The sequence below is a fragment of the Denticeps clupeoides genome, chromosome 1 (assembly GCF_900700375.1).
Source record: "Denticeps clupeoides chromosome 1, fDenClu1.1, whole genome shotgun sequence".
In the NCBI taxonomy this organism is placed as follows: Eukaryota; Metazoa; Chordata; class Actinopteri; order Clupeiformes; family Denticipitidae; genus Denticeps; species Denticeps clupeoides.
The window spans coordinates 23,754,996-23,782,765 of NC_041707.1; the positions used below are offsets into that span (position 1 = coordinate 23,754,996).

At 43.3% G+C, this 27,770-nt stretch overlaps 1 protein-coding gene across 6 annotated transcripts in view; it reads left to right on the top strand.

Annotated features, from left to right (window-relative positions):
- The window catches only part of kcnip4a (potassium voltage-gated channel interacting protein 4a), a 145,884-nt gene that overhangs the window by 78,531 nt on the left and 39,583 nt on the right, over positions 1–27,770 (top strand). The window contains exon 1 of one of the 6 annotated variants that reach the window (XM_028978403.1): positions 26,794–27,251. The exons of the other annotated variants lie outside the window; for them this stretch is intronic. Within the exon in view, the coding sequence (XP_028834236.1) occupies positions 27,140–27,251 (112 nt within the window). The 5' untranslated portion in view covers positions 26,794–27,139. Of the gene's footprint in view, positions 1–26,793; positions 27,252–27,770 lie in introns of those variants that run through there. 6 annotated transcript variants of the gene reach the window in all.

Sequence of the window (27,770 nt, forward strand, 5' to 3'; positions counted from 1 at the left end):
AAACAGGGGAAATAAAGGGAAGAACCAAATTAACCTGCAAATTAACCTGCAAATTAACCCGATTGCCAGAACTCACAACAAAATTACACACAATAATTGCAGGGTCCACAAAATAATGTTTCAGCACCGACCGGCAGCTCCACAGTGCCTTTTAAACCGCCGTCCTGATTGGGCACAGGTGACCACCAGTGGGAGGGTCCACCAGTGGGAGGACACAGCAGCGCAGGAGCCCTGTCAGGATTGACGGCACCTGGGGAGTCACCTGATTGGGCACAGGTGACTCCCCAGGTGCCGTCAATCCTGACAGGGCTCCTGCGCTGCTGTGTCCTCCCACTGGTGGACCCGGACCCTCTGGCTGGCCCCTCGCACTGCATGTCCCTGCTGGCAACCGTTCACCGCACCTCTGGGTGGTGCTTTCTAGGTACATGCCGCCCCTATCGCTGCATGTCCCTGCTGGCAGTGAGGTCAGCTTCTCACCCTTCACCGTGTGACTGTTCACCGCACCCCAGTCTGGGCATGTGCAGCCCTATCAGCTGCACATCCCTGGTGCCACCTCGTCCCGGACTGGCATAGTCGGGGCAGGAGCTTCCTCCCTTGGGTTTCGGCTCTGCTGCTGGGTCGCCATCTGGTGGACATAAAAATGGGAAGTTGGGGAGACATACGCACACAAGACAAACGCACACACAGACAGACAGACAAAAGAGAGGGTTGTCTGGTTCCCTCTCTGGGTTCTTCAGGATCTCCTCAGGGGACTCCAGGATCATGGGAGGCGCGACCCTCTAGTCACCTGCCAGTGCTGGGTCTTCTTGCTGGGACGTTGCCGCTTCCTGGTTTTGCGGACATTCCGGGGATCGACATCATACCACGGCGCTGCTCACCACGGCTCGAACCCCCATATCGCCGGGAAGAAAACGCTCAACCAGTACGTGGGGGCTCATCTCGCCGCGGATCTTCCCAACACCTTAAGCGACCATCAGCGCTCCCCACTGGCGCCTGCACTCACCACGACTGGCTGAGCTCTTCTTGGTTTTCCTCTGCTTTCTGTCTCTGCACTTTTGGTTTGGGCTGCGACATTCTGATGAGGGAAGGAAGCACAAAGGCGGGACATTCTGGGAAACAACAGGGGAAATAAAGGGGAGAGCCAAAAATAACCCGCACACAATAATTGCAGGGTTCGCAAATGAATGTCGCAGCACCGACCGGCTGCTCTACAGTGCCTTTAAAACCACCGTCCTGATTGGGCACAGGTGAGTCCACAGGTGCCGTCAATCCTGACAGCCATAAGCACAATTGATATACAAAAAGAATGAAGCAAATAAGGCACAGAACAGCAACAGGGAAAATTTGGGTAAAACCAAAATACAGAGTAAAAAATAGTATGTGGGCCTCTGTAGTAGCAGAGCCACACTGAATGGCAAATATTTGCATTTAGGCTCCCAATTATATAATAATGAACATAGTACTGAAAGTTAATTTAACAAATACATATGTTGAATTTAAAGGATTCGGTTTTTTAGTATTGGATGAGTACATGAGTATGACATATTAATAATAGTATTCAAGTGATATTTCTGGAAGCCTGTGGCTTTTGCATACAAGATTGAATGCGTAGACTAAATGTTACAATTTACCTTAATATTTTTTCTCTTGGAGTCCTTTTTGGTCATTTGCTTGCAGGGACGTCTTAGATACCATTATTTGTGGAAGCAGACAGGTTTATAAATATAGCTGTGGGCTCTGATAACCTCAGTGTGGCTGTCTTGAGCCATCCCTCTGGACATCACAAAATAAGACTGCACACGAGGGTGTGTGTGTGTGTGTGTGTGTGTGTGTGCCTTTCACATTCTAGAGGTGTAAATGAAAGAATTATACATAGGTGAGGTATGGTCATGTATGGCTGCAGGGTTTCCATGGATCCTTAAAAAGTCTTAAAAACTCTTAAATTGGATTTAACAAAGCTTTACTGTGCTAGCTACAGGCTTTAACCACCAAGTAAAACTTAAGTCTAAACACAACAATGAAATGTGTCCTCTGCCTTTATCCCATCATACCTGGCACCTTGGCACTTTGGGGATTCAATCAACCTTCCAATTATAGATCCGTTTCCTTACCCGTCAGGCCAACCATCTCACCTGAGAAGCTAAAGTAATCTGTTTGTTTTTGTTATCTCTTTTGTATTTAACTTCTATCATTTAGCAAATTGTTTTGAATAAATAGACCTACTGGACTTTCTTGGTTTGGCTGTAGTATCTTAGTCTCAGTATGCTATACAAGCAATAGGTGGGTAGACAAGTGCCTAGTTAAAAGCAGGGATTGATTACTGAACAAGCCTACAAGGCCCAGGGTCTCAAGAGCTCTGGTGGTCTGCACAAAGATGGCGCTGAAAATATAGGATTATACTGGGTTTGTTTGTCTTATGTCTGAATGTTGCCCATTTATTTCCACAAAATTCACTAGAATGTATCATTTAAGGGTCTACTTAAAAAAAAACCCTTCCCTTCAATTATGTTGATCAGGGTTCAGGCTGTTTATTTATCTGTTATACTGACAAGTACTGTACAAGTTGACCTCAAGTGTTGCTGAAATATATTTCTTATCAAGATTTTTTTTACAAGAAATGGCTCATTTTATTCCCAACAGCTTTTGTAATAATGTTTCAGTGCAAAACGAAACTGTCAAAAAGTATTCTAATATTCAAAGCTTGGTGAAGCATATTGAGTCAATTTTTGCAAAGACCAATGCATTGTCATATGAGCTTCACCTGTGACTAATAATGGATCAATTAGTTCTCAGGTGTGTAAAAAAGAACCCCAGTTCACTAGATCTTCACATCAACTGCAACTAGACCTCTGCAAACATGCCTAAGGTTCACCTAAGTGTTAATTATCAAGACCAGATCCACTACTGATGTGGCAGACACCTTCAATGTGTCCCCAAGAAAATCTTAGGATAGAGAGAGACGTGATGTCCCAGATGTGCTCTATTCGATTCAGTTCTGTGGAACGGACTGGCCAGTCTATAGCATCAGTGCAGGAACTGCTGACACACTCCATCCACATGAGGTCTAGCATTGACTTGAATTAGGAGGAACCCAGGGCCAACTGCACCATCATATGGTCACAAAGGGTCAGTCAGGCTACCTCTGGTGAGCATATGAAGGACTGTGCGGCCCCCCAAAGAAATGACACACTTTAGATAGATATAGATTATAGATTTTGATGGCACGATTATCGTCTGGGAAATAATCACGGTTTCACGATTATCACGATTATTTCACAATGTAGACAATCACATTATTTAGAGGTTTTTACCTCTTATTTACTGCTGTCTTTAAAAAAAAGAAAAGACAAAAACCATAAACAAACAATACTGTGCATAAATGGAACATAAACAAATGGGTACTGCCTTTTGGAACATAAATAATAATGTAAACAGTGATGCATTATAGTTAAAACAAAAATAAACAGTCTTTCTTTAGAATTAAATGTAAGCATACATATTATTTAAATAAACATATTTGTCATGGCCAACGCGCCTCCAGCCCGCTAGAGGGCACCTCACCAGCCTGGGAGATGGCAACCCGGAAGAGGAAATGGAAGCGGGCGGTGGCAAGTATAAAAGGGAGGTAACACCAAGGAGACACGCCCGCTCTTTGTATGAGTTAAATGAGTTGTATGAGTTTACTCGCCAGAGACGCTAGCTCTCTCACCCACAACCTACGATAATTGAGATTCCCGTAATACGACCTTCGCCTGCCCACGACTTCGAGAATTGCCTGATCCCCTGGAAACCACGAAAGGAACCCCGACCGGAACTTCCTGACTCCAACCTCTTCCTGCCCCTGACCTTGAACCGACCTGACCCCTCGGCTAAGACGGGATTCCATGCTCCCCTACCTTTCTGCCGCCCAAGACCTACTCCCGTCCTCCCAAAGATACCGAACCATCCTGAAACCCGCCGTCTTCCGGTTCTCCTCTGCCCCGGTCCTTCCCAAAGATCCCGAACTGACTCCCCGCTGCGTTGCAGCGCGTCCATTACTTCCTCATTCCTCGCCGGCCAGGCGCCCCCGGTCCTCCTGCCCCGCTCGCCCAGCGTCCTCTACCGGTACGACGGCTTATCCCCACGCCGAAAGTATGTCTGCAACTACGTCATCGAATTCCCCCTGTGACAGTAAGAGCGGGCCATTTCCTGACTGGACCAGCTGATCACGTCCCTGCAGCTGCAGCAAGCCACGATCCAGGACCAACGCGACATGCAACTGCAGCAGCAGCACGCGCTTATAAAGGTTAGCTCCACACTCGCTGGTCTGTCGGCGCAGATCCAAGCGCTGCAGTCTCAACCTGGTGGACCCGGTCATTTAGTTTCCGCGGCCGCGGCTCCCCCGCCACTCCCACTTACGTCTGCACTGGCGGGCCTCGCACCGCCTCCGCTTTACGACGGTAACCCCAAGAAATGTCGCGGTTTTATAACCCAGTGCCGTCTGATACTTCGGCTCCAAGCCGCACACCTTCCCGATGACGAGACGGCGGTCGCGTATATAATTACCCGGTTGACGGGACGCGCGCTGGAATGGGTCACGCCGCTGGTAGAACGACGTGACCCGGTCTGCCTCTCTGTCCCCGCCTTCCTGGACCGCCTCCAGACTGTGTTCCAGGGCGAAACCGGGCGGCGCGCTGCGTCGCTGCGGCTCATGTCGCTGCGCCAGGGAAATCGGAGCGTAAGTGATTACGCGATTGAATTCCGAACCCTGGTGAGCGACAGTGAGTGGACGGACGCCGCGCTCCCCGTCGCGTTCTACCAAGGCATCCGCGAGGCGGTGAAAGACGAGATGGTGAATCGCGATTGGGGAACCACGCTGGACAGCATAATCATGCTGGCCACGTCCATCGATCGACGTCTCGCCGAGCGCGGCCGAGAACGGCGTAACCACGCCCCTTTCCCTAGTGCCCCCAGAGCACGCTGGCCGGACGCTCCGACGACTCCGCCCCCCCTGGACGTCGACGAACCCATGCAGCTTGGCCGAGCTCGTCTTCCCTGCTCACCCGAGGCGCAGAGCCCCCTGGTGAGCACCAAAGCCTCCCCCTGCTCTACCACCCGCTGCTTGTTTCCCATCACCATCTGCTGGAGGACACCCGAACCTGGCCGTTATGAGGGACAAGCTCTGGTGGATTCTGGAGCAGCCATGAATCTAATTGATATCGACCTGGCCACCCAACTCCAGCTCCCGGTCACCCGGTGTAACCCACCACGTGCAGTCAGGGGGCTGGATGGAAGCCCGTTGGGCTCGGGTCGGGTCCTGTTCCAAACCAAACCCCTACTAATCTGCCTTGAGCCCAACCATATCGAAACCCTGACCTTTTATCTGACCACGACTCCCCATGACCCCATCGTGCTGGGTTACCCCTGGCTGACCGCCCACGAACCCCACATTGACTGGACCACAGGCACCATTAAACAGTGGGGACACCAATGCGTCCGCCACAACCCTCGACATGCCACAGCAGCGAATCATTCTTGTCCCCAGAATGTCGCTATGGGACGACTCGGCCACACCACTCAACCCAAGCCATGTCCCCAAAAACGTGGACCCTTCCGAGTGCCTCTCCGCATCGGCCCAGTCCTCCGTGTCTCCCACCTCCGCCAGGCTCACCCATCCCCTCTGCAACCTCCCCAGTCTCCGCCTCCGTCTCCGCAGCGTCGCAACGGCTCTCCGACCCACACCCTGATCTACCGGGCCCGTCAGGAGCCGGGCCTAAGAGGGGGGGCTCTGTCATGGCCAACGCGCCTCCAGCCCGCTAGAGGGCACCTCACCAGCCTGGGAGATGGCAACCCGGAAGAGGAAATGGAAGCGGGCGGTGGCAAGTATAAAAGGGAGGTAACACCAAGGAGACACGCCCGCTCTTTGTATGAGTTAAATGAGTTGTATGAGTTTACTCGCCAGAGACGCTAGCTCTCTCACCCACAACCTACGATAATTGAGATTCCCGTAATACGACCTTCGCCTGCCCACGACTTCGAGAATTGCCTGATCCCCTGGAAACCACGAAAGGAACCCCGACCGGAACTTCCTGACTACAACCTCTTCCTGACCTTGAACCTACCTGACCCCTCGGTTAAGACGGGATTCCATACTCCCCTACCTTTCTGCCGCCCAAGACCTACTCCCGTCCTCCCAAAGATACCGAACCATCCTGAAACCCGCCGTCTTCCGGTTCTCCTCTGCCCCGGTCCTTCCCAAAGATCCCGAACTGACTCCCCGCTGCGTTGCAGCGCGTCCATTACTTCCTCATTCCTCGCCGGCCAGGCGCCCCCGGTCCTCCTGCCCCGCTCGCCCAGTGTCCTCTACCGGTACGACGGCTCATCCCTACGCCGAAAGTATGTCTGCAAGTGCGTCATCGAATTCCCCCTGTGACAATATTCAAAGGCTACAGGATTGGAGTGCTCTTTTGTCTGGAGTGCTTGCTTTAGTTCTATCAGTTTATTTTAAAGTGCAAAAATGTGAGCATATTCACATTATCAGTGCTCAGTCTTGACCTCTGAGGAGACTTGAGCTGAACACTCTTTATGATGGCATGCTTGTTGCAGGGATGCAAAGGTTCTTTCTGGCCATTTTTGAAAGCATTGGAATGCTTTCCACCAAGCCAATGGATTTTCGTCTTAAATTAGAAAATGCAAAAAGGGGAAACGACCCTTTTTTTTGGTTTTTTGTTTTTATTATACGGTCGGAAAATGAAAAAATGGTCTGTTATCCAATTTTCTTCAGTGTGATTATAAACGAAAGTCGTGAAATGAAACATCTGTATGGAAATCGGGTTGGATTTAGATTTTGACTCTCTCTCTCTCGCTCTCACTCTCTTTCTCTCACACACACACACACACACACACACACACAGGCTCCGCAAGTAACGGAGACGGTAGATGCAGAGCATGAGTCTCAGCCTGTGTTTGCGGTTGCTGTTGTGCGTTAGTGGTTAGACTGCACGCCCCCGTTATCTGCACTAGTTTGTTTACGGTGCTAGCCTGTTAGCCGCTTAGCCTAGCCCAGGCGAGTGTGTGGATGTGTGAGTTACAGTGAAGTTCCTAGCCGTTTTTAAGAGCGCCAACAGAAACACGGTGTTGAGAAGCCTTTACAATTAATTAACCGTGTCGTTTTAAATCGTGGTTAATCATGAAACCGCTTAATCGTGACATCCCTACCCCACACCATTACTGACCCACTGCTAAATCGGTCATGCTGGAGGATGTTGTAGGCAGCAGAATGTTCTCCACGCATTCTCCAGCGCTCATATGTGCTCAGTGTGAATCTGCTTTCAGAACCCCCACCAGTGGACGTCGGGCCCTCATACCACCTCATGGAGTCTGTTTCTGACACATGCACGTTGTGGCCTGCTGGAGATCATTTTGAGGGCTTTGGCAGTGCTTCTTCTGTTACTCCTTGCACAAAAGGCAAAGGCGTCTCTTGATGTACTGGCCTGTCTCCTTGTAGTGCCTCCATGCTCTGGACACTACACTGACAGACACTACTTTACTTTACTTGGCAGACACTTTTATCCAAAGCGACTTACAAGGAGAAGACACCAGCAATTCTCATTCGGTTTCCATAGATTGTGAGTTACAAAAACTAAGAGCCCTGAAAAGGCCTAACTTGTTAAGAATAGAATATGCTAGACGTTTTTTTTTTTTTTGTGAGTGCGTGCATGTGTGTTAGACTCGTTTGAAATACTTTTTAAACAATTGAGTTTTCAAATGTTTGTTGAAGGTGGTAGTAGTCTTGGCTAGTCGAACGGAGCAGGGCAAGTTGTTCCACCAGCCAGTGACAGCAAAGGAGAATATTGGGATCGGAGACCCTACCTGAGCCACTTATGTGGATTGTAGACTCCGTCTCATGGTACCACTATAGTTTAAACACCACCAGTTTTCAAAAGTGACCAAAACATCAGCCTTGAAAGCATAGGAGCTGAGAAGTGGTCTGTGGTCATCACCTCCTGAACCACTCCTTTTTTGGGGATGTCTTGCTAATCGCTTATAATTTCCACCTATTGTCTATACCATTTGTGAAACAGCATGTGAAATTGATTGTCAATCAGTCTTGCTAAGTGGACAGTTTGGTTTCAGATAAGTGTTACTGACATGGAGTTACATTGTGTTTAAGTATTCCCTTAAGTATTCCCTTTATTTTTGACAATTGTAGTTGATAACCCCATTGTATGGTCTTACATTTGATGAAAGTGACCTTAAAAAGTTACATTTGGCTTCCTTAAACCTACAGAAGCCCTGATGGTTTGGTTACTGAAATCTCAATAAGCTTGCCTGGAAGATGGCCATTTACTGTTACACTGCATTACTGAACAAACTAGGAGAGCACTGAAATATCAGAAAATGGGAGTAAATAATAGAAGTAAGAAGTGTAGTGCATCTATATGTAAACCAATTGCATTATTGTCGAAATTGGAAGTTGAGTTTAAATGCAGTGAAAGTTAGACACCTGAATTGAACAGGTATTTGGACAAACACAGAGATTAAACAGAACTGAGAATACAATTTACCCCACAGCAGCAAGTAAAACAGAGAGATAGACTGTAGTAAAATAAATACTGTGACTACTATGCTGTAATAAAGAGCATTTCAGTAATTTTGTGTCTTTTTTATGTACAGGATGTACATTATATTACTGGTGGCATTTTTCAAACTATATAAGGCAGTAGTGGCACTGAAAATCTCAATATTGCATTTGAACACACAATACAGAGAGGGACCACCTTCCAGGGTAGAGTGAGCCTGCAAATGGTGTCAGTGCAGGGCTAGTGATGATTTGTCCAATAAGAAAGAAAGGGAAAAAAAAAAAAAGTCCTACAATTGTAAGTCCAGAGTGTAGTCCAGTGTCATGGTCTACATTTCATGTCCATTATGATGTAAATGGTCCATTTGAAGATCCCTGAAGCTGTAGTTGTTATGGTGGTGGTGGTGGCTGTGGTGACCCTCTGGTTCGTTTCATGCTAAGTCCTGGTTTAGCAGTTGTCAGGAACCAGGATTTATCTGCTGTCTCTTCACTGTCTCTTCTGCCGGTGGTCTGAGTGCTTGATTCAGTGTCTCAGAGAAAACAAACAGAAGCAGCAGCAGACGTTGGCATTGTATGACCGATATTGAAATATGTGGTAATAGTAGTATATTGGTGCTACAGTGGCCCGTTGTCACGTTCCTAAGTCTAGGGGTCTCAGAAACGCAACAAGGGTGTGGAGAGGAGGAGGTCCCTGTTACACATGCAACCAAACAAACGATACAAACAGTGCTTTTATTTACAGTGTGCTAACAGGTTTAATAAGACAGAGGACTCAGGACAGCTAACTAACATCAAAACAGCCTAAAGGAAGGGATGGGATAACAGCAGGGATAACTAAAACACGTACAAGTTACCAAAAACGGCACATGACAGGCTAACAGCTAACAGGCTAACAACAAAGGGTCTATCACACAAAGAAACAAGAAACACGAATGAGATCCCCAACGGAGCTCTATGCAGATCTCCGTGGACCCTGGGGACCTCCCAAAAGCATAAGGGCCTAGCAGACCCTGGGGACCTCCTGAAGACCATCTGAAGTCTCTTTAAATAGGTGGAGGTGACCAATGGCAGATGGAGCTGGTAGGCCTCAACTTCTCCCACGAAGTAAACCTAAAAGGGACAGGACGCAAAAACACAGCCAAACACACAGCACGTGGGAGCATACGTCCAGGGACGTAACACCCGTTACCCTAACTCGGACAGCCTAACTAGGGTGAATTTAACACTGTCTGTGTCTAACAGGGGGACTGTGTGATAAAGTGGACTTTATAATTGACACTGTGTCAAAGTGTAGGGAAATGAGTGTCTTGGACTTTAACAGAAGACCCATGAAAACAGGTTTTCAGATTGGATTTAAACACTGAGACTGTGTCTGATACCCGGACACTGACTGGCAAGCCATTCCACAACTGCGGAGCTCTATATGCTCCCAGCTGTGATCTTCTGTACTTTTGGTACCAGTAGTGACCCCACACCTGTTGATCGAAGGGGGCATGGCGGGTCGTAAAGAACTAAAAGTTCACTCAGGTATTGCGGGGCGAGACCATTCAGAGCTTTATAGGTCAAAAGTTCGATTTTGTAGTCAATCCTAAATTTGATGGGTAACCAGTGCAGTGATTGTAAGACTGGGGTGATGTAGTCAAATTTCCTGGTTCTAGTTAGAACTCTGGCTGCAGCATTCGGTACTAGCTGGAGTTTACTCATGCACCTACTAGAGCATCCAGACAGTAATGCGTTGCAGTAATGTAACCTTGATGTAACAAAAGCATGGACCAACTTTTCTGCATCATGCATTGAAATGATATTTCTTATTTTTGCAATATTTCTAAGGTGTAAGAATGCTATCCTAGTGACATTATCTACATGTGAATTGAATGAGAGACCTGCATCAATGATGACACCTAGATCCTTCACTTCAATACTTGGTGAAATAGAAAGGCTATCCAGGGTTATGATGTAGTCAGCCAGCTTATGCCTGGCTGCTTGAGACCCAAGTACGAGAGCTTATCAGGGTTTAACAGGAGAAAGTTGGTGAGCATCCACTGCCTAATGTCCTTCAGACAATTCTCTATTCTGTTCAGCTGCTGCCTCTGATCTGGCATTGCTGACAGATACAGCTGTGTGTCGTCAGCGTAGCAATGAAAGCGAATACCATGTTTGCGGATGAGGTCACCTAAAGGTAACATGTATAGGGAAAATAGTAACGGACCTAGAACAGAACCTTGTGGAACACCAAACTACTTTACTATGTGAAGATGAATCACCATTGATTTCTACAAACTGATATTGGTTGGTCAGATATGATCTGAACCATCCAAGGGCTGTTCCCTTAATCCCTCTTACATTCTTTAACCTGGCAAGGAGAATAGCGTGATCGATAGTGTCAAACGCTGCACTCAGATCAAGCAGGACAAGCAGCGCGATGCATCCCTGATCAGAGACCAACGTCCCCCCTGGCGATTCCAGTGACGCAGTTCCAGTAATCGCCAGTGCCCTGCCCAAGATCCAGTCCATGTTTTTAAAGTTTCCCCAAGCGTGGCAGACTCTCGGCGGCCTACGAAAGCTACCGTGGGGTCGAGAGGATCTGTCACGCGGTCCATGTTCCCCCTGCCGATTCCGGAGGCGGGGGAGTACCGACGAATCCGTGCGACCGGACCTCGACGGCCTACGAAAGCTACCGTGGGGTCGAGGAGACCGGTCGCGCAGTTCAGGTGCTCCCGGCGTTAACCGAGACGAGGGAGGCGGCGAACTTTCCAGCGGGGCGTACCGGAGACTGACCGGAGTGACGGTGCCTGCGGACTGCGGACAGGATGCCGGTCCCCCACGGACGAGCCGTGCTTTGGCCCGGGCCTGACGCCGCCGGTGCAGTACAACCGCCACTCGTCCTTATGGACTTCTTCCCCTTTCATGGACCGTTTTGTGGGCACTCCCAGGTGGTAGTGCTTTTAAGGGGGGAGTACTGTCATGATCCGGACCGGCAGGGGTTGACTCCGGATCCGGGTTCCGGACCGGAGTTTCATGTTCGTCTCTTGTAATGTTCCCTGATCGTGTTCACCTGCTGTCTATTTATATAATTGTATACAGCTATCCTGTTTGTGTCTGTTCGCCGTTGGGTCATTGTGCGTGTTCATGTTCCCTTGTCTCGTGTAGTTTGTATTAAACCCCCTGTCGCGTGAAATCGTGCGAATGCGTCCTCCTTCACCGCCATGTCCAGCCCACCCGTGACAGGGCTTTATCCACAGATACAACTAAGTTGGAAACAAAATCTCTAAACTCACTAAGAAACTTGGAGTAAGGTCCAGGGGTTCTATAAATGATAATCAATTAAATGCATTTTGTGAGACTACATGGGTTATGTTGGTATAGAGAATCTCAAAAGAGTCCGGGCTTATGTTTAATACCAAGGTTATTAATTACTGCGAGGCCACCTCCTCTTCCAGTTAAGCAAGTTTGGTGTACATAGCTGTATCCAGGAGGATTAGACTCATTTAATGCTACAAATTTGTTTTGTTTTAACCAAGTTTCAGTCAGGCACAGTACATCAAACCCCTGGTTTGATGCACTGTGCCCATTCAACTGCCAATTCAATGCCCATTCAACTCCCTCAATTCAGTGGCTCAGGTGTTCTCTACCTACCAGCTTGTATTTACTTTACATTATCACTTATATGTGCAATTATGCTGATATCTATTCTCAAAATTGAATAGTAGTATCACTTTTACCATAAGGTGGCAGTAATGCACCACAAAGCTTCCTCAGAGCTATGTAAATGGTGAATGTGTCAGTCTCTTTTTTTTATGCCATATTTCAACCATAATATTATAAAATAATGGCATATAATGAAATTTTGTTTTGGATTATCTTTTATGCTGACTTTGGATAGGTCAAATTCTTACATTGAAATGTGACATGGTGTCATTTGACATTTATTTTCTAATGGGTGGAGATTCAAAGATTATTTTTTTATTATTATTATTAAACAATTTAAGTAGGGCATACAACTATAAACTGAATATTTTTCAAGCTAATTTTATCCCTTGCACAGCTCCTAACTATTTGATCTGTGTGAATGCCATGCTGTCTTTTATTAAAATATTCTCAAAATGAATAATTACCATCACAGGGGACACTTGATTGAAGCAATCAGGACCTGATGCACTAATATCTGATCTCACATTGTCACTCAGAGGTGATGTGATTGACAGTGAATCTAATGCTAGATGAAGTGATGTTGAGTGATGCACAAAGAATCGTCATTAGGATGACAATCACATACAGTTCAAACTGCAAATATATCCAAGACTATTTGTGAGTACATTTGTAGCAAAATGCATCTACTGAATTGCATAATTCAAACACTGCATGCATGTCAGTATTATCATTATTCTTTAATGAGCTAGAGAATATAACCTGAGTCATCTTACAAAAAATAAGGAGGACACATGATTAATGGTGATTATCTGTCTTTCTCTCTCTGTATGTTTTTTTTTTTTTTTGATAGCGGCTAGGTTATTTTGGGCCCAGGATACAAAACATGGTCTCATGTTCTGACTGTATTGAGACCTGGAGGGCAGCCTGCGCACCCATAAAAACCTTGATCTTACACAGTTTCTAATAATGGTTTCTAAACTATGGCTGACCCTTACAATTGTCTACTTCTTGTAGACACCTTTCTCGGACACCTTGACCTTGCTGATCCTTGCAATTAGAGACAGAGGCTTCATTGCGGGCTAATTAAATCTCTACAATACACCCTCATTATCCAACGGCTCGAAAACCCATTCAGACTAATCAAATCAACAGCATAATGGAATTATTGCGACAGTTAAGGAAGAAAAAGAGGCTAATCTCAGAAGCCACTTGACCCTCACTGACATGGCGGGAGAGCTGAATAAATATGATGTTGTGCTCTGCATGTTTCCTCAGTCATGCCAACTGCTTCACTAAACACTACTGTGCTATGGAGTTCTCTTCTTCCACTTACAGTAGCTACATGGTACTTACTACCTACATAGTAATTGGAACCCCTTGTTGCTGCTAGTAATAATTAGATTTTGTCACTGGCCGAGTTCGGGGACGCATTCGCAGGCATGCTTGGAGCGGATGGAGTAGTCGTCGTACTGGGAGAGGAGGACCGGAGGCGCTTGGCCGCAGCGCGGCGGGGAGGGAACTCTGGCTCCGTGGGGGGTAACGGGGAAGATCGTATTAGCAAAAGGGGGCAGGAAAACTCAAGGTCAATGGCGGGCGAAGGTCGTGGTCACACTGGAGAATCAGATTAGAGATCGTCGTCACAAGAGGGGCAGGCAAAGTTCTAGGTCGGGGACAGGCAAAGGTCGTGGTCATGGACATCAATCAGTCGGGCGTGGGAAAATAAGGCTGGCGTCTATGGAAGTAAATTAGTCAAAGAGCGGGCAGTGTCTCCTCAGTGTCATCTAGCTTTTATACTTGGTGCTGCCCGCTCTCACTTCCGTTTCCGGGTTGCCGTCTCCCCGGCTTGTCTGGCACTCTCTGGTGGGCTGGAGGTGTATTGGCCGTGACAGATTTGATTTTGGATGTTTTATGCATTGCAATGGCCACCAGTCAGGGGCGCAATCCTGCACTCAGACTGGAAACAGTCAGGAATATTTAGAACAGGAAACAGGCACAAACAATTGGTAATCCATAACCCTTTATTAAACGATGATAAGTCATGGACCTGAAATCTCCTGAAATCTCTGTCATCTTCAGAGAATGGACCTGACTGTCATACAAGCAGATCTATAATTATTATTGGGTGATGAAAAAACCTTGCACATCAGAGAAAACTGATTTGAATAATCCCAGACTGTGAAAATATTCTTTTGCGAATCAGAGAAGTTCATGTACAGTCTTGGCTGCTATAACCTCCTTTTGTCACAGTCCGTTTTTTCTTTCTGCCTTTTCTATTCTCCATAGTTTCAAATCTACCTTCAAACCCCGCCCCTTCTCACATAATTCTGCCCACCCAGCTCCCCAGCTCTCTCTCTCTCCTTCTCCCACTTGCACTCTTCTGTCTCCTATCAGCTGTACAGTCTGTTTGCAGGTAGTTAAATGATCAGTCTTAATGTAGTTCAGTGGTCGTGCTTAGATTTTCTGTCTAATAATAACCATGACCTGACCTAATCAGGATCATGAACCTGGAGGGCCTTGAGATGATTGCAGTGCTGGTGGTGGTAGTACTCTTTGTGAAGGTTCTGGAACAGTTTGGACTTTTGGAGGCAAGCTATGATGGTAAAAGCAGTTTATCTTTGATAGTTTATGATGCATATTGAAGATGTGCTTCTAGATTGGATGTTAACTCATTTTTCAATGCATGTTTTTGGATGAAATTATGGATAATTTGGTTTTAAGCAGTGATGAATGAAGCTTGTTTTTCTAGGTGTATGCTTGTTCAGATTTAATTCTACAGGTTGCTCTTCTAATTAAATGAGCTTCAAATGATATTTGAATTCTTCAAACTTAAATCATGATGCTCAGCTGACAAGCTAACATAAAGGATATTATTTTGTAGCAAATTATTAAAAATAACAAAGTTTCTAAACGAATTATCTATAAAAACGTATTATATTATATTTAAATTCTAATTTTTATGTGTGAATGTTAAAACTAAAGGTAGTTTTTGTGTTTTTCCATAATACGTCAAACAGAACTTCATGACTGACTGAACTTTCACCTAGAGTGTGCCTGAATGTGAAAAGTAGAGAATTCAGAGTGCTTGGAACACTTTCTTTTTTCAGTGGTGTACAATGTCGTTCTTGATGAAACACATCATGCATCATTATTCCACATTTTGTACATCATAAGCCTTTATGGTTTATAGATCACTGTTCAGATGATAATAGCGTTACGATAGTGGGAAAGTCAACAGTTGTATGTCAACACAGAATGCAATTTCGCACTTTTTAATACAGGTAGTCCACCATTTGTGGAACTTCACAGTGGGTCCTATTTCTGATCATGAGACACATTCTTATTTTGAAAGTGTGAATGTAATATTATGCAGCCCGAGTCTGCCAGAACTAGAGCCACCTGTTATTTTCATACACTAACAATCTGCTCAAACCACACAATCGGGCCCCGCTATGCTAAAACCAGATCAGCTCCCTGCAGGGCAGCTCCTGCCTACCTTTTGTGTTAGCATCATCTTAATGAGTCTCAGCTTGAAGTTGACTTGATTCAGAGCTGCAGAGCATCAAACATTTAAATAGTCGTGTTATTTTGATTTGAATTTGCTCTGGTCTAGTAGTTTTTGATTATTTAAATGAATCTGTGCTCATCATTCCAGTCTTGAAAAAGTCAGATGGTGTCCTTCACTCTCCTTAAAGTGAAGTGAAAGTGAAGTGATTATTATTGTGAAACACTGCACCACAGAAATGTGTCCTCTGCTTTTAACCATCACCCTTGGTGAGCAGTGGGCAGCCATGATGAACGGCGCCTGGGGAGCAGTGTGTGTGGATGGTAATATACTCAGTGGCACCTCAGTGGGATCTTAGAGGTCCGAAATTTGAACTGGAAACCTTACGATGATGTGTCCACGTCCTTACCTGCTAGGCCACCACTACCCACCATACCTGAAGTGTTATTAATCATTTGAAAGTAAGACATTTAAGACATCAATTAGTGCAGTTTTTAGAAATGTATATATCATTACTGTTCCAGAGTGTGTGTGTGTGTGTGTATATGTGTGTTTGTGTATATTAATTATAAAGTCATTTTTAATTGGAGATTGATTTTTAATCTATCATTTAATCCATCTGCAGTTATCAAACTGTAAGTAGCTGAAATTGTTTCTACATCATCATTGTGTTAAAAATGATATGGAAAAATTCCATCATAAAATTGTCTTGTTCCATAAGGCTGGCATGGTTCTACTGCATGCTGTCCTTGTGAATGGTGTTTTTCACAGTCCACCCAATCTCTAAGTGACATATTTTAGGTGTCATCTCTTGTAGTGTTTTCACATTGGATAGACATATTCTCATCTTGCTTGGCACAGTTTACAGTTTCCTGTTTAAAAATAGTGTATAGGATATGCATTTTTAGTTTTTAACAAATAACATGAATGGTTAGTTTTGTTTAATATTTTACATATGAGAGGTGTTTCGGTATTTTGGTTTTTGTGTAGGGATTTCGTTGTTGACACATTACAATTACAATCGACCACACCACTGTTTTTTTTTCTTCCTACACATTCAGGTAGAGCCCCAATGGGAATATTAATTTTGAGAATCCTGAAATGTTAACAAATTAATGTCACATACTGCAACATATTACAAAATCTGTATCCAGAGCCATGCCTGTGCATCACATAAAAGTCTTAAGAGATTGGGCAGGACAGACCTAAAGAAAAGGTGAAAGTGTCGGTACTGAGTTGGAAAGCAATGATCCAAAACATTCAGTGGTCACACAGCACAGACAGCTTGTAGACACAGTGCAACTTTTTAAGAGGAAACAGGAAGAAGCCTGCTTCAAACAGGCTGCTCTATGTAAAGTTCACTTTAATATGATTAATGTTTAAGGAAACAATAGTTTTACCAAGTTTGCATTGATTGGTGTGTAATGAGATTCTGTGCTCTCTCCACTGCTCTGTCTCTGACAGGAATTTAAAAATAGATGCTCCACACAGTCGGACCCATGCTAGTCCTTCCAGCTGAGTTGCTTTGGAGTGACAGTGGGTGACAGAAATGTGTCAGTGAACCACTGTGATGTGACATCTGATGCACTGGACATAAGTGTGGCAGCTCAGATCTTTTCATCTGAAATTGGAGAAATTTGAAGCAATTGAAACACTGACACTGCTTTGTGCCAAATGCATTGTTTCTTGTACTTTTTAGTTGATATTTAAATTTAGTAATGCAGTTAGATTTTAAGATGTAATTCATTGCTTGTGTGATCAGTGTCTGATGGAATGGAATATGGTGGTAATGTAATGGCACTAGGTGATTTTGTTGTGTGACTCTCACCTCAGCCCACCTCAGGCCATGGAGGCGTGGGGGAGAGGTGTGAGTTGTACATCTCTGGGAATCAGCGTGAAACCCAGCAGTCACATGCGGAAGCAAATCATTTTGCACCTCTGACATCCACAGCCTTGAACCATTTGCTTTTCTGTAGAGGCATGATACATATTTGGAAGAATGTAAATTGCACAACACATGAAACCGAACTATTTTCAAAAAGTTGCAGTTTCCTTGCAAGTGAATACTTGTATCTTGTATCAGTGTTTTTTTCTTCACACCTATTACTATAACAGAGTATTGAGATTTTGAAGAGTGAACATTTTGCTGGCTGATGTACATTTAATATGAATGTTTAAAATGATTTGGGCCATGAATGCCCTTTGAATATCACAGTAATATTTTAGCACAATATAGGTGCGTTTTCATGCATTTTTAAATATTTAGTCACAATCTTGATGGGGAGGAGAAGGTAGAGGCTTAAATTCATTGTGTTTTTGATTTACCTAGCAAACATATACATACACACCATTATACCAACCAGTCTCTCAATGCCTCTGAACTTGCTACCCAAACGGTGGCAGACAAGTTAAAAATACCCAGTCAACCTATCAGAAGCACTGACAGGAGAATATAGTGTGACACTAGTAGTAACTGAAATAAGTATGATTTAATTTTAAAAACACTGATACAAGATACAAGTATTTTATTTATCTAACCATCCTCTAAAGCCACTTATCCTGCTAAACTAGTGACAGCAATGTCATGAGTATAAACTAAACACTCGGCCTGTTTTTGGCATATATTTTTCAGCGTACTTTAATTACCAGTAGATGGGGCTAGATGCCATGCCTTTGTCTTCATTGACGTATGTATTAGTGAAAATAAAATATTGCAAAGGATTCCGGAAAATCCACAGCCAGGATAAACAATTACTGAAGCTAGATAAGATAAATCAATAATTTAAACCAGATAAATTGGTTTATTAAAAAAGAAACAGTACAAAAATCAATGAATTATCCAGCAGAGCCTTACAAATTTAATTCATTGTGCAATACAAAACATTTAGTCCTTTTAAATGTGTTTAGAATACAGTGGCACTATTTATAGTGAACATGTGGAAAATCAGCCATTTCATTCATTTACATTTTTTATTAATGCAGTGGATCAGATTTATTACAGTTGTGATATGTGTCATGGGATTAAATTATTTTTCTGATGTTTATTGGTAGAACTTTAAAAATAAAAAGTATCCGATAAGTCCACAGTTTATTCACATATTCTCTTAATACAAGTTTTTTTAGGCCTATGGATTTTATGGTAAAGGGCAGCTTGCTGAATTATGCTGCAGTCTGCACTCTTTGTGAAGGTATTAATTTCATAGCCTTCATCAATCACAGGAGCAGCTGAGGACTGCGCCGAAGACATATAATTTGCTGATCCCTGTGAGCTTTCAGTAATTTGTTTAACTTTGTTTTCAGTCACCTTATTATTTAATAGAACAGATAAGACTGTCCTTTTTATGTGTACGCAGGCATTTTTTATAGATTAATATCTTCTTCTGTTGTACAGCACTGGCAAAGTTTTTATGTTTATGTTCTTTCTTTATTTTTTATGATGTAATTTATGCAGTTATGGCTGTGGTCCAGGTCCCTCTGCTATTGTAACTCAAATATGAATGGCAGTATGGCCAAAATGTCATTTTTTGGTATAGTTCAACTTGAGGGTTACCAGTATTCATTTATTGTTTTAAAACTGAGATATTTCGAGAATTTAGCCCTTGCTTGGGATTTTGAGTTTAAAATGTGGGAAATGGATTTCCCACTTTTCTGTGAATCCTATGTTTGTTGTGACTGAGGGCTGAAGGGGGAAGAAAGAGATGGGACATCTGGGCAAAAAGGGATTTATTACGAAAGACACGGCACAAGGGCCAAAACACAGGAAACAGGGATAAACTAATACAAACCCGCAGGCGTGTGTCAAACTGACAGGAACAAAAGCAAGGAAGTCGGGTGAGAATAGTCACATTAGTTCAGCATTCTGTGGCTGTGCTGTCTATTTGAACAGGTCCTAATTGCCCCGTCTCAAGCAGCGGGTCCAGGTCCCTCTGGTTACCTGCATATACAAAAGAAGGCGAAGCCGTCTGGGCATGTGCAGCCCCTGATACTGCACGACCCCTGTGATGAATCCTATGTCCCTGGAGACCAGTCACCATACCGCAGGGAGCGACCTTGCACTTGTACATCCCTTGTGACACATCCTATACTGCTGGGAGCACGTGCAGGCCTTGGAGGCTGGACCGGGGACCTGGACTGGGTGGCTGGAGTCTGTACTGGCTGTCCACATTAAAGCAGCAGCCATGATTTGTGGCTGCTCTGTTTATTTGAACAGGTCTTAATTGCCCTGTTTCAAGTAGTCTGAGGTGGGAGCAATTAGGACATATTCATCAGGCAAAGGAGGGCCTGCTGTTTGCACCGAGTCCCTGGGCATCAGAGTGTTGTTAGCTTTCAAATAAACATATCAAGCAGTGACACTTTTTTTCTTTTGATTATGAAGCCACGACATGAAGCCACAACATGAATTATTAAGAATAGTCTGAATCATCATATCTACGGTGGACACTACATGGTCATTTTTTTTTAGATCTTCCACAAACATACACCTCATTCAGCACGATGAGCTGCTGATTGGATGATCAGCTCAACCTAATCTCACCACATGAGGAAAGGGTTAAGAATTTCATTGAACTCTAAGCTTGTTTAATTTAGTTTTTTAGTATTACTGTTACACTAATGTAGTTTTTGGACCTTTTGACCATTATCAGTTTTGGATAACGGTATGTTTATTTAAGATTTTTATTTCAATCATTGTCAGTAGTTATACCGACTCATACACATAGACTGAGCTATAACTGAAAAAGTGATGTGGCCTCTTCATTTGTTTCCAGACCTGTATGCAAACACAGTGGATCTGATGGAGACAATGAGGACAATTAAATTGCCTGCCTGCTGTGCTCTGTGTTATAATGATAATAAATCCTGTTTGTTGCTTCCAATGTAATCCTGACAGTGCTGATATTTATTTATTTCATTATGTGATCAGTACAATTACTTAGAAATAAACATCACATGCCAAATTAGGATGATGATGATATGATCCAGTGTTCACAGAAGACTCTCTGGGTTTTCTTCTGTTTGTAAATGGAAGTGAATTAAGTGCTGTACATTACACCTAAAATCATGTTTACAAGCTGCATGTTTTACTGGGCATCTGAAGTTGAAATGCTATAAGAATTTATATTCAGTGATATTCCTGTGTACCTTTTAAACATCTCAGATAATCAAAGAGTCTAATCAGTTTGCTCCACCTCATTGTTAATCATATAGTGGCCACAAAACTCATGCATCCCGAAGTGAGTACTTTCCTCTATTACTTGATTCTTAACTTTCTGAACTTGAACAAATATCCTCTATCCTCAATTGTATGTCCATGCTCTATTACTAGTGGAAAATTATCTGATGAATTGGGGTAGTAGGCTTGTTTCATTTCTGTGGTGTCAGCCTAGCAGATCTGGGTATCATGTGTTTCTGAGGACCTGACGTGGACTAATCACACATTTTCTCGAGTATTGAAATCAAGGCAGAGCACACAAGCCTGCAAGAGAAAAGTGAAAAGTGCTTGAAGAATTGAAGTCCAATTGAAGTCAATTCACCCATGAGTCACTTTGAGTCTATTTATAATGAAAATTTCTATGTAATGTAGTTTTTTTAATAAGTGACATTCTGGTACAATCAGCAATTAACACCTCTACAGATCTCCCTCTTATCGTGAAAAGTCAACATGTTAAAAGGAGCATTCATTACTGTCCTCCTCATGACCTTGTGAAGCAACTTTCTTTTCAACTAAAGATATGTAAGATTTATGGGCATGGCAGCACAGCTGACTTTTAAAAGGATTATTTAATGACCCATGGCCACAGACAGTCTGCACCGAATCCAGCCTTGTGATAGTTTGTCCATGAAAGACTCTTTTGAATCTGCGCCTGTTTTAATTTGGAGAAGTGTCTCTTTTACATGCCTTTGTTCATCCCAATTATGTAGTTTTGGTCCCTGATCCCATTTAAATGGAGACTGCAGTGTTTGAAACTGTGGACAGTGAAGACATAACATCAGTTTCAATATCTTCTTAGTCCTTACAATTAGAGATGCTATATACTTTAAGGTATGGAGGTGTGAAAGTATTTTTTTAACCCACAGGTATTGGATGGTGGATTTCAAGGTAAAGCAGTATTCTCATAATAATGCCCAGTTACATCTATAGCTACATGCAAAACCGCACAATATTGTGTCAATATTTAGTCTTTGTTGTGGCTTATGGGACTGTACGCTTCAAATAGTATAGTACCTGGGAATTGGCAAACAATGTTAATTAATATTGTATGGGACGAATGAGAGGTTAGAGGAAGAATCCATGCCTGAGGCATGCAATTCACCCTGCATAGTGAGCCATATTCCTCCCCACTCCCGAAGGAGTCAGTGAAGGGATAAGATATTGGTGGCAATAAAGGTGACAATTTGAGTTATCAAGTCTACAGTTACCTTCCATTTTATTTAGCCATGATGCATGAGATTTTAAAGCATTGGGAGTTAGCTTGATTCAAAGGGTCGTACCTGGTCCAATTGCAGGGTGTTGAAATTTGAGCGGTTTGGCTGAGGAAAGTTCCCTTATCTGAACAGAGAGCTGGGAGTATATCACCACAAGATTTGAATATATCAATTAAATGAATAAAAGTTATATTTTATTGCACTAATCAAAGCTAATATTTGCAAATGTTAAAAGCACTGTTTAAACATATGATGAGTATTGCTAGGCCGTAGAGTTAATATTGCAACATGACATATTTAATTTCTAGTTTCATTTTTGTCTCCTTTTGACTCATTCACATCAGCCATTGTCTGTGTTTTTATTTCTGAATTAAAAGGTGGAGAACAGATGTAGCAGACACACTTAATGTTGACTGACTGCATTGATTGTTTCTCAACTACTTTCTTTATTGATGTCCTCTTCTCACCACTGTCCTTCAGCACTGCCACCAGTCTTTTCAATGGACATATAATACTGTGCCATGTCATTTCTGGTAACACACAGATGTTACCAGAGTGACTTCCACAAAGCCTGACAGCACACGAGAAGCCTCTCAAAGGACCATCCGAGACAGGAACTCGTTCGCACCGATAGACGAAGATTCGAGTCAATGTTATCAGGCTGTGCATTGTGAGCGGCCAGTCGCAGACAATACCACAGTTTCAGCCTTTTCTCTGCACAAGTCTGTCTGCTGTCACCCTGGCTAGATGGCCTCCATGTCTCAGCTATCTGTTACTCAGCCCTGCTGATTCATATCACTGCTCATAACTGTGGGCTGCATGTCACAGGGAGCAGTGCTGTGGGCTTCGTTTTATCTGTATGGTTCGGTATTCTGTTGGTGTGTGTGTGTGTTTGAGTGTGTATTGAGTATTATTCTGTGATTTTTATTGGTCTTTCTCTACAGCACTGTTTGCGCATACTGTGCATATCTGGATTATGGATCTGCTGTAAACCTGGTTGCATGTTACATCCTCCTAAGACAAACCTGTCTCTGGTTAAGGACCATAGACTCTGAGCTTTTTGTGACAAGGGCTGTCTCCTTGTAGAAAATTGTGATTCTGATGAATCCATGGAAACTGAAATTCCAAGAGGTTCCCTTTGGGAATGGTAAAATATCATTGTGCTACATGTGTGGATTTTTAACATACAGACCATGTGAATATTGTGTTTGTTTGTGTGCATGCATTTTTTTAATTGCATTGCTAATTTAAGGCAGCAGAGTCAGTGCTGCTTTATTTAATTGTATTTAAGCAGTGCTTATTATTATGAACATTGCAGGTGCACTCTGTTACCTTGGGCCAGATGATAATAGTTGTTTCTACATTTTACTGTAAATATTAATAAGCAGTTAAATTATATCTGACTGATTCCCTTAAGATTTTATTTTACCCTATTATTTTTTATTTATAATAATTACATAGATATTGTATCCACAGAGAGATAGGACAACCATTTTACTGTAAATTTCCTTTTGTGCTGGTGTGAAGTCTCGGATATGTCCATAAATATTATTTGTCTTTCACTTTGTGCTTTGTGTTTGAAATAGAGTCCTGTATGTTTATGTATCAATAATGTGTGTGTGACACGTTTCTCCTTCTGCATTGTGTATGCAGTGTTGCTCGGGGCAGATATGGTTCACAGGCTTTAATTGCTTGCATTTCACACTCATTGCCTCCATAAATACAGCTGACTAGCTTCAGACTTTTCTAAAGGAGAGAAGCCAAAGCTGATTTTCTCTGATATAGCAAGTCATTCCAGTTGGCAAATAATGACTGCGCTGGCATTAGCCAAAATGGTCAGAGGAGGCGAAAAACATAGATGAACCCATGGGTACTGGCCCTGTCAGGTGATTTTTGTCATTATGATGAATGACAGCCTTGTGGGCCCTCTTTCCCCCGCTTCACAGCTGCACACTCCCCCATAACACAGACAATAACAGCTGCCTGGGCTTACAGGAAATTAGCCTGTTCTTGGGTCCAGGCCTGACCAGGCAGAAATATGAGAGCCAGCAATAATTCAGCTCCTGCTATTTTTATTCTGTTGTTGAAAAGGGAAATGATTGAGCTTTTTTTAGTTTCTTAGATTGAATTCTTGGGATGCATAGTTTTAAAATCATGTGGATTATCAGAATCAGAATCGTGGTTATTGGCCAAGTATGTGCAAGCACATACAAGGAATTTGATTCCGGTTTATGGTGTCTCACAACAACAATTTGTAAGGATGTGTGTAAGTGTTATTTGTACAAGTTGTGTTATTTGTACAAGGACGCGGTGACCCGTTTGGAGTCCCATAAGCAACAACTTGTGAAGGTGCCCGGGAAACAGTGTATGGGGACTCTGTGGCACCTCAGTAGTCCCTTGGCAGACCGGGATTCGAACCGCCAACCTTCTGATTACACAGCCGCTTCCTTAACCACTAGATCACCAGATCTTATTGAGGATCAGACCAGATTCACTTCCCACATGCATCAATAAGCCTTGGGCACCAAAGTGATTTTTTGTACATTTTTTGTACATATATGGTCTGACCAATGTGTTTGACCATAAAATTAGACCTTCATTACAATGACTCAGATCCAGAAACTTTTCATTTTTTCCTTTTCTTTGATTCTTTGATGCTAAGTCCTGCCGGTCATCTGCCTCAATGCAGGAGCAGTAACATGGCTGGGTTCTCAGGGCATGTGGGAGTGTATCTCAGCCTGTTAGTGTGACATGACCATTTTAATTATTGTTTCTGGATTGGTACTGAGAAAGATGGCAGAAGAAACAAAAATACTATAAATGGTGTTAAAATGGGTACTGCTATATGAGTTGCGCTTTTCAGTGGTCAATGAATTTTTTTCAATATATTAAGTATATGCCCGATGTGAATGGATTGAACATTTAGAATCCCCTCCTAGCACATTAAAAGTGCCACTGCACATCGGTGGTGCTGCATGATAATTTCAGTGCCATTGGCAGAAAGTTAAAGATATAACAATATTATTACAGATGCATATGGTATAAGCTATAATAACACTAATAGCACTAATATTTTTTTACTTGAGGCAAACTGAAGTAATCACAGTTGAGCTTCATATCTTTTTTTTTTTTATTATTTCATCTCAGTTGGGGGAATAGAATTGTTTTGTTTGCCTGCACAATTCCTGCAGTAATTTCTGCATTGTTGGCTGAACATGAACGTATATAACACAACAAATCCAACTTTCATTCATGCATCAAATAACACTGGCTAAATGAGTGGGTGTTTATCTCCAGAAGAGCTAAAGTTTTGGTTTTAAACATTCTAACGTAGTTGTATTCACAGTAGACAGCAGTGTCCCATCACACCTGACTTCCTGTTTGTCTGTGCTGAAGTGGGCCTGTTATGCCTTCCTTTTATCACTGTGAATGTGCAGCTGTTTACTGTTGCACTCTTCACGTTTCATCTCTCAGGGCTTCTGTAATCATGGCAACAAACTCCATTTGTGTCCATTTACGCTGAATATCTGATAGTCATTAGGGGGCTCTTTTGCAGAGGCAGACATGAAAGTCTGGCTCTCTGTATGAGATGGTTTACAGTGCAGGTAATTGGTCATTCCAGAGTGGAATACATCTCCACATTAAAGTGAGCTGCTGTGTGAATATATAAAGCTCATGTCTTTCTAGACACACAAAAAGTAAATCAACATTCTCGCCTTTCAGATTTCATAGAAAGATTATGTTTGTTTGAATTGTAAATAGATATTTACCTAGTTAGTTACTCACATTCAGTAGCCACTTAATCAACAGTAATTAGCAACGCAGTGGCTCACCCTTGATGGGGCAAAATCATTACTAGATGTGTGCTTAATTTCTTTACATCTACTCTACAAGGGTTCATTTACAGGTTTGGTTGTTTATGCATCATGAACATTCAACTGTTATATTTATTTATGCTCTTTCATAGTAAAGATAAGTTCACCTGTACTAAGCTCTTACACCCTCATCTTCAAAATCACTCTCACCTAAGCAGGGACCAGCAGGTGGTGCTATAAGCTTCTCCCCTTACAGCACTGAACAATGAACATGTGTACAGTTTGAGTTTTATTCTGAATAAGATTAAACATACTACATACTGAAGCATATGTCCCAGTATTCATAATTTTTTATGTAAATTAAACACTTAAGACACTTAACCCTGAGTGTCTCTGGGGGGGGGGGGGGGGGGGTTCTGTCCCTGTAACTACTGATTATAAGTCGCTCTGGATAAGGGAGTCTGGTAAATGCCGTGAATATAAATGTAAACAAAAAATATATAATTTTGCCTGTAATTGTGTACATTTGTACTTTGTTATAGTAAATTAATTTTATCATCAGTAATTCCATACAAATTATAAAACCAAATCTCCCGGACACTGAAAAGCGTTGTGTGTAAGGACTAGGCTTTTCCTCTGGCAGACTGTGACTGTGAGAACAAGCTTGTGTGACTGAGGACATAGACAGGGGGTTTCATTGGCACAGTCAGTGCCAAGTGGTTCTCTCTCTTTCGCTCGCTCGCTCACTCTCTGTCTCCTCTCCCTCCCTCTCACATGCTCTGCCCATCCCTCCCCTTATAAGCTGGAGTCAGAGCGCTCAACAAACTGAAACTGGAGGGGAAAAGTCCGGCTGAAAACAAAGAGGGCGAAAGAGGCACATATACGATTTTTACACTTGCGCTCTGATACTCTCTGTCCATCAATCGGCCTGACTGACTGTCTGTTTGTCTGTCTGTCCATCTCACTGTCGCTCTGTCTGCCACTGTGATCTTGGGCTCCTTTTTTAAACGGGCGGCAGACGCTCTATGCTCTGCCCCCTCGTGGGGCACTCTGGATTTGAGGAGGGTGAGGCGCTTGTGCCCCAGGGAGACCGGTCCCTGTCTAGCGGTGCTGGAGTGGCCCGGGGGTAACTGGAGTGGCGGCGTGGGCCCAGACCGGGGTGACTGGCATGGTGCTGAGTCTGGGGCCATGCTGGGTGCGGTGTGGGAGACGGAGGGGCTGCAGACGCTGGGCATCGTGGTGATCGTGTGCGCCTCGCTGAAACTGCTACACCTGCTGGGGCTCATCAGTTTCTCTGAGGGTAAGAGAAGGGGGCAGGGGCAATTATCCATAACTGCTGACTAAAAACGCTATGGCATAATATCAGATTTAAGTCAATTTTACTGTAGCGAGTCTTAGGTAAATACCTTCATGAAAAGTGTTTTCCGTACCTGAAAATGTGGTTTTGTTTCAGTTTGGTGCTTTACGTCATCCTTAAGCGTGATTTTTGCAAGGATGTTTTATATTAGTCGCTTTTATTCAGATGTTTTGGCAAGCTGGCCAGCATTTGTTTTTAGGTCTTGAGTTTATTGGGTATTGTGCTAATGAAACCGTTTTGTTGAAATATTGTAACACAGTCTGATGGGCTTTTTGGTTCACATCCATCTTTTTTTTTCCGAGGTCGTTCTATTTTTTTAACTGCTGGCGGTCAGAGGTTTGCAACTTGTGCTTCGAACTTCTCAAAGGCATTCCAAAATGCTTTTACAAGTCTGCATATGTTAATGTTAATTAAAGCTGCATGTCATTTGAAGAGTTCTGCTACTAATTATAATTTACCCCT